Source organism: Armigeres subalbatus, chromosome 3, assembly GCF_024139115.2.
Source record: "Armigeres subalbatus isolate Guangzhou_Male chromosome 3, GZ_Asu_2, whole genome shotgun sequence".
NCBI lineage: Eukaryota > Metazoa > Arthropoda > Insecta > Diptera > Culicidae > Armigeres > Armigeres subalbatus.
In genome coordinates, this window is record NC_085141.1 from 62,525,775 (window position 1) to 62,539,701 (window position 13,927).

The following is a 13,927-nucleotide window of genomic DNA, read 5'->3' on the forward strand; positions in this document are numbered from 1 at the left end:
TTTCTTCTAAATTTTGTTATCTTCATCCTCCAAAAAAGTATGGTTCCCCTTCAAATCCCCTCCAGAAACTTCCTGTGAGTAAATATTTACACTCTAATCTGTCATCTAAAGGCTATTTCAGCTGCGACCGTTTGCAACCAAGCAAATGGTAAACAAATAACTTTTCTATGTTTCTTCGACGGAAAAACAATTTTTTTCTAAATTTTGTTATCTTCATCCTCCAAGAAAGTATGGTTCCCCTTCAAATCCCCTCCAGAAACATCCTGTGAGTAAATATTTACACTCTAATTTGTCATCTAAAGGCTATTTCAGCTGCGACCGTTTGCGACCAAGCAAATGGTAAACAAATAACTTTACTATGTTTCTTTGACGAAAACACAATTTTCTACTCAATTTTGTTATCTTCTTCATCCACTAAGAAAGTATGTTTCCCCTTCAAATCCCCTCCAGAAACATCCTCTGAGTTAATATTTACACTCCTATCTTTCATCTAAAGGCTATTTCAGCTGCAACCGTCCACGAAAAAGCTAAGTGTAAATAAAAAACCAAATTATGTTTGTTCAACAGATATCACATTTTCTGCTCAATTTAATCGTGTACTATAATTTCTTTCTGAATATCCTTCAGTGTATTCATATTTCTGGCTGCTGCCTAAATGGGATTTCAGTTACCACAGTCTGCGACTGAGCTTGGAAATAAATAATCGATGGTAAAAAAATACCAAATTGATGAACACGAGTATTATGTTTTCTTTATCATGGTCAACTTTATGAGACTGAAAAGCATCTGACATCTCTGAGAATATCGTGGTATAATAGTATTATATTTAACTTTAAATTGATATATTAAACCTTTTTGCCTTTCTCATATACTAAGTATACGTAAAGGCTATACGTTTGTTCCAAAACCGAACTGTTATAGGATGCAAGGAGACCCATAGTATTACCAGATGATATATGTCTATGCGTGTGTATGTGTGCGTATGTATGTGCGTAAAAAAACTCACTTATTTTTAGGCACTTATACTTCTAGACCAACATTTGGAAAGGGCCACTATTTATTCCTTCTGATTCTTCGTCTGCATATTTAGCTATATTTGTGGACAAAGAATCAGAAGGAATAAATTTTGGCTGTTACGCCCTTTTCAAATGTTGATCTAGACTTAACCGATTTGTTCGGAACAAGTTGCGTTCTACGTGGAATCATATCCTTTTGTTTTCTAATAAGAATTGGCCAGATCGCACAATGGGTCCAAAAGTTATGGCAAAAATACTATTTTTTCATATGCACTAGAAAGGCATTAACATTGCTAGGTGGATTAATAAGGTTTATTTTCGTTTACTACTTTCACAATAACAAGCATCTTCACACCCACGCATCTTCCTCAAGAATGTAAATTAAACGTTAAACGTCGTATTATCTCTTATATTGCTCGTAATTATTGGTTTTCCAGGCGGCTTATTGGGCCTGCACAAACCTCCTGTCTCGTCGGAGGGCCGTCGTGTCAGGTCTGTTTTGTGTCCCACCTGACACCAGGACTTGGGCTTGTGATTTGGTGGGGCCTACTTGTGGATACATGCAGCTTTTTATAGGAATTTAACAGGGCCCACTATTAAACCCCACCACATCCTAGGCAAGCCCCACAACTCGCAGATGGCCTGGCGAGGGATCGTCAAGCCCTTGGACATAGTTCCTGCTGCCCGCAATATCATGAACATCATTTTGCTTTTCTCATTAAACACAGTTTTTGAAGACACAGTCACCAATTCTTGTGTTTAAATGGTTGTCTTGTACCTAAATTAAAGAACAGGATTAGTTGGGTCGTGGTTATAGGTATTATATATAACGTATGACAATCTTCGTGTGTTTTGATTGTCAAAAAGAAAATTGAGCTTTAAAAAAATGTTCCTTTGTAACTTTTTCTTAGTTAATCCAATAGTGGCAAACTCATATGAATGCATCTTAAAACTGGTTTTAACATGCGTTATTAATTTTGTCCTTGGAATTTAAAACAATGAAAAAATTAACAGATATTTATTAATATCCCATCACACACTACAAAAAGGTCTCTACCAACAGCACTTTGATTTCATCAGCTTCTTCAACAGACCACACGGCGTGACGTGATGTCAGAACAATAATCTTCACATTTGCACGCTTTAATCGGTTGAATCCACGTTCCACATTATTGTACTTTTATTGGAACGGTAGTGCAAACATCTGGTAAGGATTCTTTATCTCCATCAACAACAGGGATAATAACGAGTTCTCCATCCATCATATAAACGGATCATCAAGATTTGGATTGATGACTGATGGCTGCGAGTCCAGCATGTAGCTCGTAGTTCCATCTCGCCGAATCATTCCATTCCATAATCGACCGATTGACAGTTGGGAATTTTAATTGCCTGTGCAACGGGTGTTTTTATTTGCTCTCATACCTAGCCAGCGGAACCGCTTTGTTGTAAAGCTGCAGACGGGCTCGACCCCCGATAAGGACAATCCGGGATCAATTGAGCAACAAACCCGATGAATGGGTTACAGTTCTTTGGGTTAGTCAGAATTACTCATTCATTTGTTCACATCAAAGAACGGATCCGCTAATGAGCTGGATTAGCCCACACAGAGAAGAAATCATCGGTAGCTGTGAGAAGTTGAACGCATCTGGTTGTAGCAATGGGGGGAGTGGTATATTGCTCGAAGGATGTTTGCTCAGGCTCTGGGTACAAACATCTATAATCTGAGCATTGTCGAAGCAATTACTCCAGGGTGATAGATTAGTAGCTAATGCTCATCAAATAGGACCAGTGACGACCATGCACCTCCACCAAGCCATGCTTTGTGCCACACACTCACTTTTATTCTATTCAATGAATGAATGAATGCTGACGCGCCAAAGCACATGGTAATTAGTGGTAGCACGAGTTCCGAACGAAATCCCTTAGTGTCTGCCCTATAATTATATAGCTTCCATCGACTCAACACATTCGCGGGGAACGTGAGCTAGGACGAGGACAACATCAGGCTCATTTACAGCTATGGATAAATATAAATTGATTAGCTCGCGGGAGGGAATTGTTGGTTCGTGCTGAGGACGTAGTGATTGTTTTACAAGACCGATTACAAGACCCTGGAGCAGTGAAACAATGTAAACATGATGTATCATGATGACGCTTGTGTATGCTAGTAATGCATTCAGATTCGTTGGGCATTTGGCATTTGCGCTTCATGGCAAATTATTCATCACAAACGAATTCCCTAAGGAATTTCTTCGCCGGTATGTCACATATTTCCTTATGCATCCGAAACGTTCTGCACCAGCGAGAGCTCATTAAAAGCAGGACAGAGCAGTGGAATGCTGTGCTCGTTAGCAAAGCAACATTCCTATTCTGACTCATATCATCACACCGGCAGCCCGACCGGCAATTCTCGTAAGCAAACTTTTAACCTTTTGTTCTGCATCTCTTCTGTGCTTTTAGATACCCCCTCGACGCCGATCTCACAGTCACCGCAGAGTTCGTCCTGCAGTCCATTCACCACCGGGTATTATAACAGCGGAGGTGCAGGAAGTGCAGGTTTTGGCAGCACCAGCGTTGGCCAGGTGTTCTTTCCGCAGACCCCCAATGCAGTGTACCGCCCGAGCGTCAGCGGAGTCGGGAGCTATGGTGCTACAGGAGTGTTCTTCGGACAGCCTCCGACCCCAAGTCCCAGTGGAAGCAGTAGCCACAGCAGCCATCACAGTGCCAATAGCCCGGGAACACCGGCGTGCTCTTCAGCACCACCGATATTGTAAGTTATTTTCACATGCTCCGAAATTTATCATAATTTTAGCTTATTCACACACAGTCACCAATTTCCATCGAGCTACCAAGTGCCCAACACCGCAAACGCAAGCACCACAACCAGTTGGAGCCACGGCTCTGCCGGCCACGACGGAGATGAATCGAGCGAATCGGACTCGTCTCAGCCGTCGTCATTATCGGATGGAGATGCACCCGCCATCACCGGATGCAACCCTCACTGTTTGGGACTACCGGGCTCGCATCACCATCTTCATCACCTCCTGGATGCTGGCAGTAGCACTAGCGCCAATGTCAGCAGCAGCGGTAGTAGCGGTAGCAGCAGCACTGTGGCAACGATCAGTGGCTACATTCCCCCTCATTTGGACTACATGGCGGGGCGCGAGCAGTTGCAGGAGTTTGCCGGCAAAATCCCCCAGCGGAAAAAGAAATCGTCAACGTCCAAATCGTCGAGCAAGTCCAAGAAACCGGGGGTAAGTGGAAACATATACACAAGTATTGCTGACACGGAAAGCGGTAGATAAGACTTAATTATATCATAATTGCTATCATGGGTGTGTAATATGTGGTATAGTCCTTGGTGTGAAATTTGCTAACATTGTGGCAAGAGCGTTGCAGTATACAGAATGTTTTAGTTACATGTCTCGGAGAAAAAATAGTTTATGATAGACACGCCTGCATAAATGACTAATGATCAAATTTTTCGAAACTGTTTCGACCCCTCGTACGCTAAATATATCGAAAAACTGTTTTGTTATCAATTTTGGTCATAAAAAAATTAATTCTACAGGGCCTGATGCCGTGAAACTATGAACTTCCGGTTCAAAATAGAACAAAATGGATTGTTGTTTACGCATTTTAACTTCAAGCATGATGATGTTCAATTTTAATAAGCAGAGTAAGTTTGCCGCAGAAAATGTTTTGATGGAGTCTAAAATAAAAACTCCCCCAAAAATTTTAAATTTTTCATAAAAAATAAGGAAATTGGTAATAAAGAAATCTAGCTATGAGCAATAAATAAATATAAAATGTCCACAAATAATGCAAAATTTCCATAAACAATTAAGAATTGTCCATAAAACAAAAATAAATTAGCACTTCTAATAACAAAAGTTGCAATTATAAACGAAGATTTTTTCATAAAGAAATCGAAATGTTCCACGAAAAAAATACGAAATTTCCATAAATAAATCAATATTAGAAATAAACAATTCTCGCTTAACTTTTCAAAAGGACCTAAGTAACATTTTTTTCATGAATAAATTTGAATTGCGCAATCAACAGAAAAACGCGAAAGCTTTTGATTGCAGTACTCAAATTAATTCATGAAAAAATGTTACTTAGGTCCTTTTGAAAAGTTAAGCGAGAATTACAAAATTTCCGCAAAATAAATATTTATTTTTTACACAGAAAATTTAAAATTTTTCACGAAAAACATAATAACGAGCAATAAAAAATATAAAAAATTTCTCCATTCTTTAAAAGCAAGCTCATGGAAAATTTTATCAATTCTATTGCTTTTTCGTATTTAAAAAAAAAATCTTATTTTTTATTGCTTATTTTGTGGAAAATTTTCATTATTTGTATAGAAAAAAAAATTTATGGAAAATTTTGTAAGTGTTTTTTTTTTGCTAATATTGATTTATTTATGGAAATTTTGTATTTTTTTCATGAAACATTTTGATTTCTTTATGGAAAATTCGTCTTCATCATTGCAAATTTTTGCTTTTAAAAGTGCTAATTTATTTTTGTTTTGTGGAAAGTTTTCAATTGTTTTTGGAAATTTTATATCGATTTATTCCCCATACCCTGCTTTCTTTACTCTTTCTTTCAAATTTCTAATTCTTCATGGAAATTTTATTTTTCTGCCTGCGATGTATCGAAAACAATGATCAGGAGATTAGTTTGGAACCCTCACTACAAATATTACCGATTATTCAACAGCTACAGTTGCTATACATAGAAACCACAATTGACCAACGACATTGAGATATGAGAAAACACAGGATTAATTTATCGCATTATTTTAAATTGCAAATAACTAATTTAATTAGGAATCTCAAAATATATTTTTTGAAAGCAAACAAAGAAGGCAGAGTTATGCCAAATGTCCATTATGCTCAACGTCCGTTATGGCTAACATCCATTATGCCTAACGTCGCGGACCCGTTTAGCATTTCCTTAGAACATATCACATTTTGGCCTAATGGCACCCCATTGACGGTTCTTGAAAATGTTGATGGACTGCTTATTGTGTGTCATCACGCATCTGCAGCACTTAAGAATACGCCGGAATCGCTTTCAGATGAGGTGGTAGGTCTGAGATCCTAACTCAATAGGGTTTTTGAATGATTCAGAATACTTGGAAATAGGGAAGATTTGCTTATTATGTGTTCATATATCTACTCTACATAGACCCATTGTCATTGTTAAACCACTTGAAACACCTCTTAATTACTCATTAGACCTTCAATAATTGCGGCACCAAGAACATCTTAAGGCCTCAGCACACAAAGAAGAGGACGCCTATGATAACTAAAACAATTTGGACGATCCTTATACCAAAATTGGTGAAAGACACATCTCGAGGCCAGAAGTAAGTTAAATATAAAACTTTGCTTACCTTAAAAATTGCAAACCTTTAACGGCGTAGAAAGAGGTTTTGCAATAACATAATTAATTTTCTATTACACTTGAAGCCCACTCCGTCTTAGAACGAAGTGAGAACTAAGAAACAAAAGTGAGTATTGAGTAGTGAAATGTGTGCAATAATAAGTCAGTAGTGAGATATTAGAAGTTAGAAGTAATGACATAATTAGAAACAAGGGAGTAGTGAGAAGTGAGTGCGGTGGTATAAAAAAGAAAGAAGAAGGAAGACAGAAAAAAGAAAAAAAAAAAAAGAAAAAAGGAAAAGAAAGAATCTCGCTTCTAACTTCTCATTCCTCGGTCCTCGATTCTCACTTCTTATTACTCTCTTCTCACAACTCACCTTTCATTCCTCATTTCTCACTTCTCACTATTCATGTAAATTTTTGTTGCATTTGTAGTTCTCGACCTCTAAATCCGACTTCGTTACTGGCGTTAGTTGGTGGATCGGGAAAATTTCGAGGCTTTTTGGTCACAAACGTAGGACGGGGCTCATCACTTGAATGGCGTTGAATTTATTTGCATGTTTGCATGTTCATATAGGGTGAAAGACGGCTTTGGCAGGTTTTGTTCTATTATTGGCATGGGGGTTTTTGTCGACCAAATTTTATGAAATTTGGCCACAATATTCTTTGATATGCAAAGAATGTTTAGGCCAAATTTGAGCCTAGTCAGTCATAAAAAAAAACCACTGCTAATAATAGAACAAAACCTGCCAAAGCCGTCATTCCCCCTAAGTTAAAATTTTAAGCTATTTCGATAAGCTTAGTTATAACGATATCTGAGTGTGCTTATGAGTGTTTTTCAGGCAAAAAATGGGCCTCAGAAGAGAAACGATAGGTGGGCATTTTGAAAGCTGTTCAGCAGAATATAAACATAAAAGCATATGGAGACGCATGGTTCATTTATACAATGATTCATTTTGTGACTAAACTTTTTATGCCAATTTCATCCCATCCGTTTAATTTAATAAATAAACAAGTGTTCTTTTGAGTTCAGATCAATTAAAATATTAGGTATCAAACCGAAATCGACCCAGCATGTCCATTAGGGTGTCCCAAAATTGGACACAGTCTGGAATATTGGGGGCTCAACCTTCAAATGAAAGCTAGGGGTATAGCAAATGAAAAATTGTTCTACGACAACTCTGGGAAATGACGTTTAGGGGTAGCCCCGACGCATTTTATGAAAAAAGTGCATTTTTTCGGCAGCGACGGCGCACACCTCTAACCACCGCGTGGTCCTCCGGGAAATCTGGAGGATCCCAAAAAATGAAGACTTCCAAATTTTATCGTTAAGCATCAAGATTTTTCAGATGCACTTGATGTTGTGGCTTATACACGTCGTGGCCTTCCTAAAATTTCGGAACCTCCATAAAATAAAACAAAAAATAATGAATTTCAACGCATAGCACCATTTGACATTATAACATCGGAATTTATTTCATTTGATTTATTCAAACTAAGACCTCTGCAATACATAAAATTCATCTAGGAGAACTGTTCCGTTTTCCATCTCACTGAACATATATTAATCTCATCGCGAAACAAAGAAATACGGCACCAATTGCATCGCTTCTTTTTGCTAACATGCGTGCTCACTAGACTGGCACAGGAAACAAAAAGTTGTGTAATTCCACGGGGCACCCCCCAGGATTGTGTCTTTGGGTGAGAAAATCAATCTCTGAAAATTTCAGCTCAATCGCTTGTTGCATAAGCTGGCGCATTTGATTTAAAGTTTGTATGGGGATTTCAGCCAAAATGTATAGGAAAATACACCTCCGTCACTCATTCGATCCGGAAATTGGTTCTGATTGCTCGATTGACCTCAGAATTGCAAAAACGGCAGTTGGTATGCTACAGAACAATTTCACAGAACATTATATGATGATTAAATGAACTTTTATATAGGTTTTGGCTGATGCGATTCGTTAAAAAAATCCAAAAATACACAAATCAGCTCCTAATAAATCAGCCGAAAACTATATAAAAGTTCATTTAATCATCATACAATGTTCTGTGAAATTGTTCTGTAGCATACCAACTGCCGTTTTTGCAATTCTGAGGTCAATCGAGCAATCAGAACCAATTTCCAGATCGAATGAGTGACGGAAGTGGTTTTTTCCTATACATTTTTCCTGAAATCCCCATACAAACTTCAAATCAAATGCGCCAGCTTATGCAACAAGCGATTGAGCTGAAATTTTCAGAGATTGATTTTCTCACCCAAAGACACAATTCTGGGGGGTGCCCCAAGGAATTCGACAACATTTTTTTCTCCCCATACTAATCTGGGCCAGTCTAGTGCTCACTGTTGAAAAAAATCACAAAAATAATAAACAACCCAGATACCTTTTCATTGCTGACCATTGTGAGACCAATACATGGACCATCATTAATGAAATAATTATTTTTTCATATAAAGATTGAGGCTGTTCACAAATTACGTAGCGTTGGCAGGAGAGGGAGGGGGTCAGGCCGTACGTTACGATTCATACAAACCAATTAAACCTTCCATATACATAAAAGGCGTTACGAGGTGGAGGATGGAGGTCCAAAATCTTCAAATTTAGCGTTACGTTATTTGTGAATGAATCCATTCCAGATATTCCGATGGATCATTTGGTGGCATGAATGTCTAAAATGCTTAAATGTCAAATGCTTAAAAAAATATCGGTACTTTGAATTCATAAAATGGCCAATTATGAATTTTCTTGATTTTCGTTCCCTTAAGCTTCTTCCACAAAATCAATAACGGTGAATTTGATAATTTTGATACCCCACCCTCCCTCTCGTAACTTATGGAAAGTTTATTTTTATCACGGATCGTAACGCTTAGTCTGACAAGCGTAACGTTATTTGTGAACAGATCTTTAGGAAAACGAGAAAGTCACTTTCATTACTAGGTGTTATGCACATTAAAGTGATTCAAATTTTGACTTTTTCGCTCCCCTGTGCTTAAAAGATTGTTTTTGCTATTTTAATAGTTCTCCTAAATTTTTAGCTGATTTGGATGTAGTTTGATTCTGCACGTGCCGTTTAAATGTTACATGAAAATTACTATGAGAATTGCCACTTATGTAAAGGATCGTTTCGAGAAGCAGCGCAGAATATATTTGAATATATTTAACGCATCGCCATCATAGAATAGATCCTAAGCCGAAAGTCATTTGTTGTTGCGAAGCAATCTGACTTTTGTGAGCAGAATTATAAAGAAAACAGAAATGCTCATTATTAATATTTATGTTATTATTTTACGGGTTAAATTGAATTTCCCACAATTCAGTATTTTCTGAATAACTTTTCTTGACAGTATGAAATCGTTTAGCAACAACAACGATATTTCTCCTTGTTAAATTTCCTATGTTGCTAACGTGTTCATATTTTTTAGAGCTTAATGGGCAATGATGCAGAACGGTTTTTCACAAAAGTTGCTTTTTTTCATATTAATTTTCATACAAGCTTCAAACTGCTTGTGCTCAGTTAAATTACATTCAAATTCGCTAAAAATTTAGGATGATTTTTAAAATAGCAAAAACAATAGTTTAAGCACAGGGGAGCGAAAAAGTCAAAATTTGAATCACTCTAATGCACATATTGGATACGTTACGGATACACAAAGATAATATTTCTATTTTTGTAAGATGAGTAAAATATTACTCCGGAGAATCAAGCTATTTTCTCCGGTTAATCGAGCCCCGGATAATGGAGCTTCTGGATAATCGAGCCTCCGGATAATCGAGTCCGGCCTGTAATGCCTTTGAGACTGGACACACATAGATGGGGAATTTAACGAACATTTTGATAAAAATAGCAATCGTCTATCTCTATTATTTTGAAAATTATTCACGATTTACTGCAGATTGGAAAAATACATTTTGTCACTCTGGATCATAATACCTGGGGTGGCATTGCGCATCTCGATTCGAACGAAATCCTATCGAGTCGAACATGTTTAGCATAACGGCTTTCGATTCGATCTCGAAAACGACTCATCGTTCGAGTATGCTCAAGAAGGTACAAGAATAACGAGATGTTTTGACATTATGGATACTCGATAGCCCAATGAAAAATGACTCAAGTCGAATGAAAAACGCTCGTCACCTTTACCTTCACCTACTTTTATAGTTTCCAGACAATATGCAATTTCTAATTATCCCGAAATCCGCGTGAAAATTACTTAGACTAAAATCGGTGTTTGCAGTTTTTACGTACTTCTTGGCGATTTCAATAAACCGCGTGAAAAATCTATGGGAAAAATCTGCGTAAAAACGTGTTCCAAAATGTACGTAAAAATTGATGAGTTAAATAAAAAACCAGATTAATCCACCTAGCGTTGGTGGTGCCTTTCTCGCATTTAGTTAAGACACCAACCTTATATGGGGTTTATATGGTCCGATGTACCATTTTCTTCATAACTTTTCAACGCAACGACCGATCGTTATCAAATTCAATAGTGATCAACAAGGCTTTGTCCCCTGTCGAATGAAACTTGTTGCGAGAAAATCGGTTAAGGGCTACTATACGAAAAGTTGTCTAATGTTTTTATAGCTTTTGTGCACACACATACACACACACATACACACACACATACACACATACATACACACGGACAGACGGACATGTGCTCAGTTTGTCGAGCTGAGTCGATTGGTATATAACACTATGGTTCTCAGAGGCTTCTATAAAAAGTTCGTGTTCGGAGTGAAATGATAGCCTTTCGGTACAACTACGTTGTACGAGAAAGGCAAAAACGCAAGAGATGACCCAAGTGCATTTAACTAAAACACATGGAAACATCAAAGTAATTTTATTATCCAATCCTTCTTAACTTTAAATTATTTAGCTCAAAATTGGATCTGTGGCATAAACTCGAATAAACATAAAACTTATAATTTGTGTCGTAACAATATCTCAATTTGCAAAACATATCGTATCGGCATAATGTTTTAATCGGTTGCAACTGCTCAATAAATAATATTGCTTTTTATAGTCATTGAGCACAATTTGCTTGTTTATAAACTAACTACCAATTCATACCCTGAAGGATGCCTTTCCAACAGGCAGCATGCTACACGCAGATGAAATTACTCTTATTCTCTCTGTTTACTCACATTCACCATGCGCTGAAGGTTGTCTCTCCAGCGGGCGGCATACTAAACACGAAGACAGCTATCTCTTATTCTCTTTTTTTATTTTATTAACTGATTTTATTTGCTAATTATCTAATACATGCATTCATCTCTTAGACTAGGTGTTCCGTGTTTTCTTAACACTATCATCCTTATTTGCTATGTTACTTTTTAGTTATTATTAATACATTTCAATTGCCTCTGGCAGTTAGAATTTTTTCTCTGGTTGAATTGAACCATGTAGGAATTACAGTGTTTTCAACTTAAACTAATCTTAACCCATTTTATACTAAGGGTACAAGGAGTTAATCGTTGCAATAGAAGATTGCAACGATTTTTGTCTAAAATTGGAAATTATTTTGTTGGACATTTGTTGCAATGTCTCAATATTAGAAATTCTATGAAGTTCATTGGTACTATACCACGGAGGCAACTTCAGAATCATTTTCAGAATTTTATTTTGAATCCTCTGAAGTGCCTTCTTTCTGGTATTGCAGCAACTAGTCCATATTGGCACAGCATACAACATGGCAGGTCTAAAAATTTGTTTGTAAATCAAAAGTTTGTTCTTAAGACAAAGTTTTGATTTTCTGTTTATAAGTGGATATAGACACTTAATATATGTGTTACATTTGGCTTGAAGGCCTTCAATGTCATTTTTAAAAGTTTATTTTTGATCTAGCAGAAGTCCTAAATATTTAGCTTCGCTAGACCAATTAATTGGAACACCATTCATAGTGACAATATGTCTGCTAGAAGGTTTCAAATAAGAAGCTCTCGGCTTGTGTGGGAAAATTATAAGCTGAGTTTTGGAAGCATTCGGGGAAATTTTCCATTTTGCAAGTAAGTGGAGAAAATATCCAAACTTTTTGCAATCTACTACAAATGACACGAAGGCTACGCCCTTTGGCTGAGAGACCTGTGTCATCTGCAAACAAAGATTTTTGACACCCTGGTGGTAAATCAGGTAAGTCAGAAGTAAAATGTTATTCAAAATGGGCCCCAGTATGCTGCCTTGGGGACACTAGCCCTTACAGGTAATCTATCAGATTTAGTATTCTGATAGTTTACCTGCAGTGAGCGATCTGATAAATAATTTTGGATCAGTTTAATGATGTACAGAGGAAAATTAAAATTCATCAATTTTACAATCAAACCTTCATGCCAAACACTGTCAAATGCTTTCTCTATATCAAGAAGAGCAACTCCAGTCGAATATCCTTCAGATTTGTTGAGCCGAATTAAGTTCGTAACTCTTAATAACTGATGAGTGGTTGAATGCCCATGGCGAAAACCAAATTGCTCATCAGCAAAAATAGAATTGTCATTAATATGAACCATTATTCTATTTAAAATAATCTTTTCAAACAGTTTGCTTATTGAAGAAAGCAAACTGATTGGGCGATAACTAGAAGCCTCAGCTGGATTTTTGTCCGGCTTCAAAATTGGAACAACTTTGGCGTTTTTCCATTTATCTGGAAAGTATGCCAATTGAAAACATTTGTTAAATAAATTAACCAAAAAGGATAAAGTGCTCTCAGGAAGTTTTTTGATAAGTATGTAGAAAATATCACCCGGGGCTTTCATATTTTTAAATTTTCTAGTAATAGATCTCACTTCATCCAAATTAGTTCCCCACGAAGGGTCAAAAACATTCTCTTGATTGATAATGTCTTCGAAACTCCGTGTAACCTGATCCTCAATTTGACTAGTGATACCTAGACTAAAATTATGGGCACTCTCGAACTGCTGAGCAAGTTTTTGAGCCTTTTCACCATTTGTTAATAAAATTTTATTTCCCTCTTTAAGCGCTGGAATTGGTTTTTGAGGTTTTTTTAAGAATTTTTGTTAATTATAGAACTAATGTTTTATTCCGTACATGGACCACCATTAGTGAAATAATTATTTTTTCATATAAAGATTGAGGCTATTCACAAATTACGTAGCGTTGGCAGGAGAGGGAGGGGGTCAGGCCGTACGTTACGATTCATACAAACCAATTAAACCTTCCATATACATAAAAGGCGTTACGAGGTGGAGGATGAAGGTCCAAAATCTTCAAATTTAGCGTTACGTTATTTGTGAATGAATCCATTCCGGATATTCCGATGGACCATTTGGTGGCATGAATGTCTAACATGCTTAAATGTCGAATGCTTAAAAAATTTCAGTGCTTTAAATTCATAAAATGGCCAATTATGAATGTTCTTGATTTTCGTTCCCTTAGGGTTCTTCCACAAAATCCGTAACGCTGAATTTGATAATTTTGATACCCCACCCTCCCTCTCGTAACTTATGGAAAGTTTATTTTTATTACGGATCGTAACGCTTGGTCTGACAAGCGTTACGT

At 37.0% G+C, this 13,927-nt stretch overlaps 1 protein-coding gene across 1 annotated transcript in view; it reads left to right on the forward strand.

The window, feature by feature from the left end:
- Positions 1-13,927, forward strand: part of LOC134227590 (cell death protein hid) — a 254,727-nt gene that overhangs the window by 211,534 nt on the left and 29,266 nt on the right. Inside the window, exons 2-3 of the mRNA XM_062709178.1 lie at positions 3,480-3,789; positions 3,847-4,273. Coding sequence (XP_062565162.1) covers positions 3,480-3,789; positions 3,847-4,273 — 737 coding nt within the window. The remainder of the gene's footprint in view (positions 1-3,479; positions 3,790-3,846; positions 4,274-13,927) is intronic.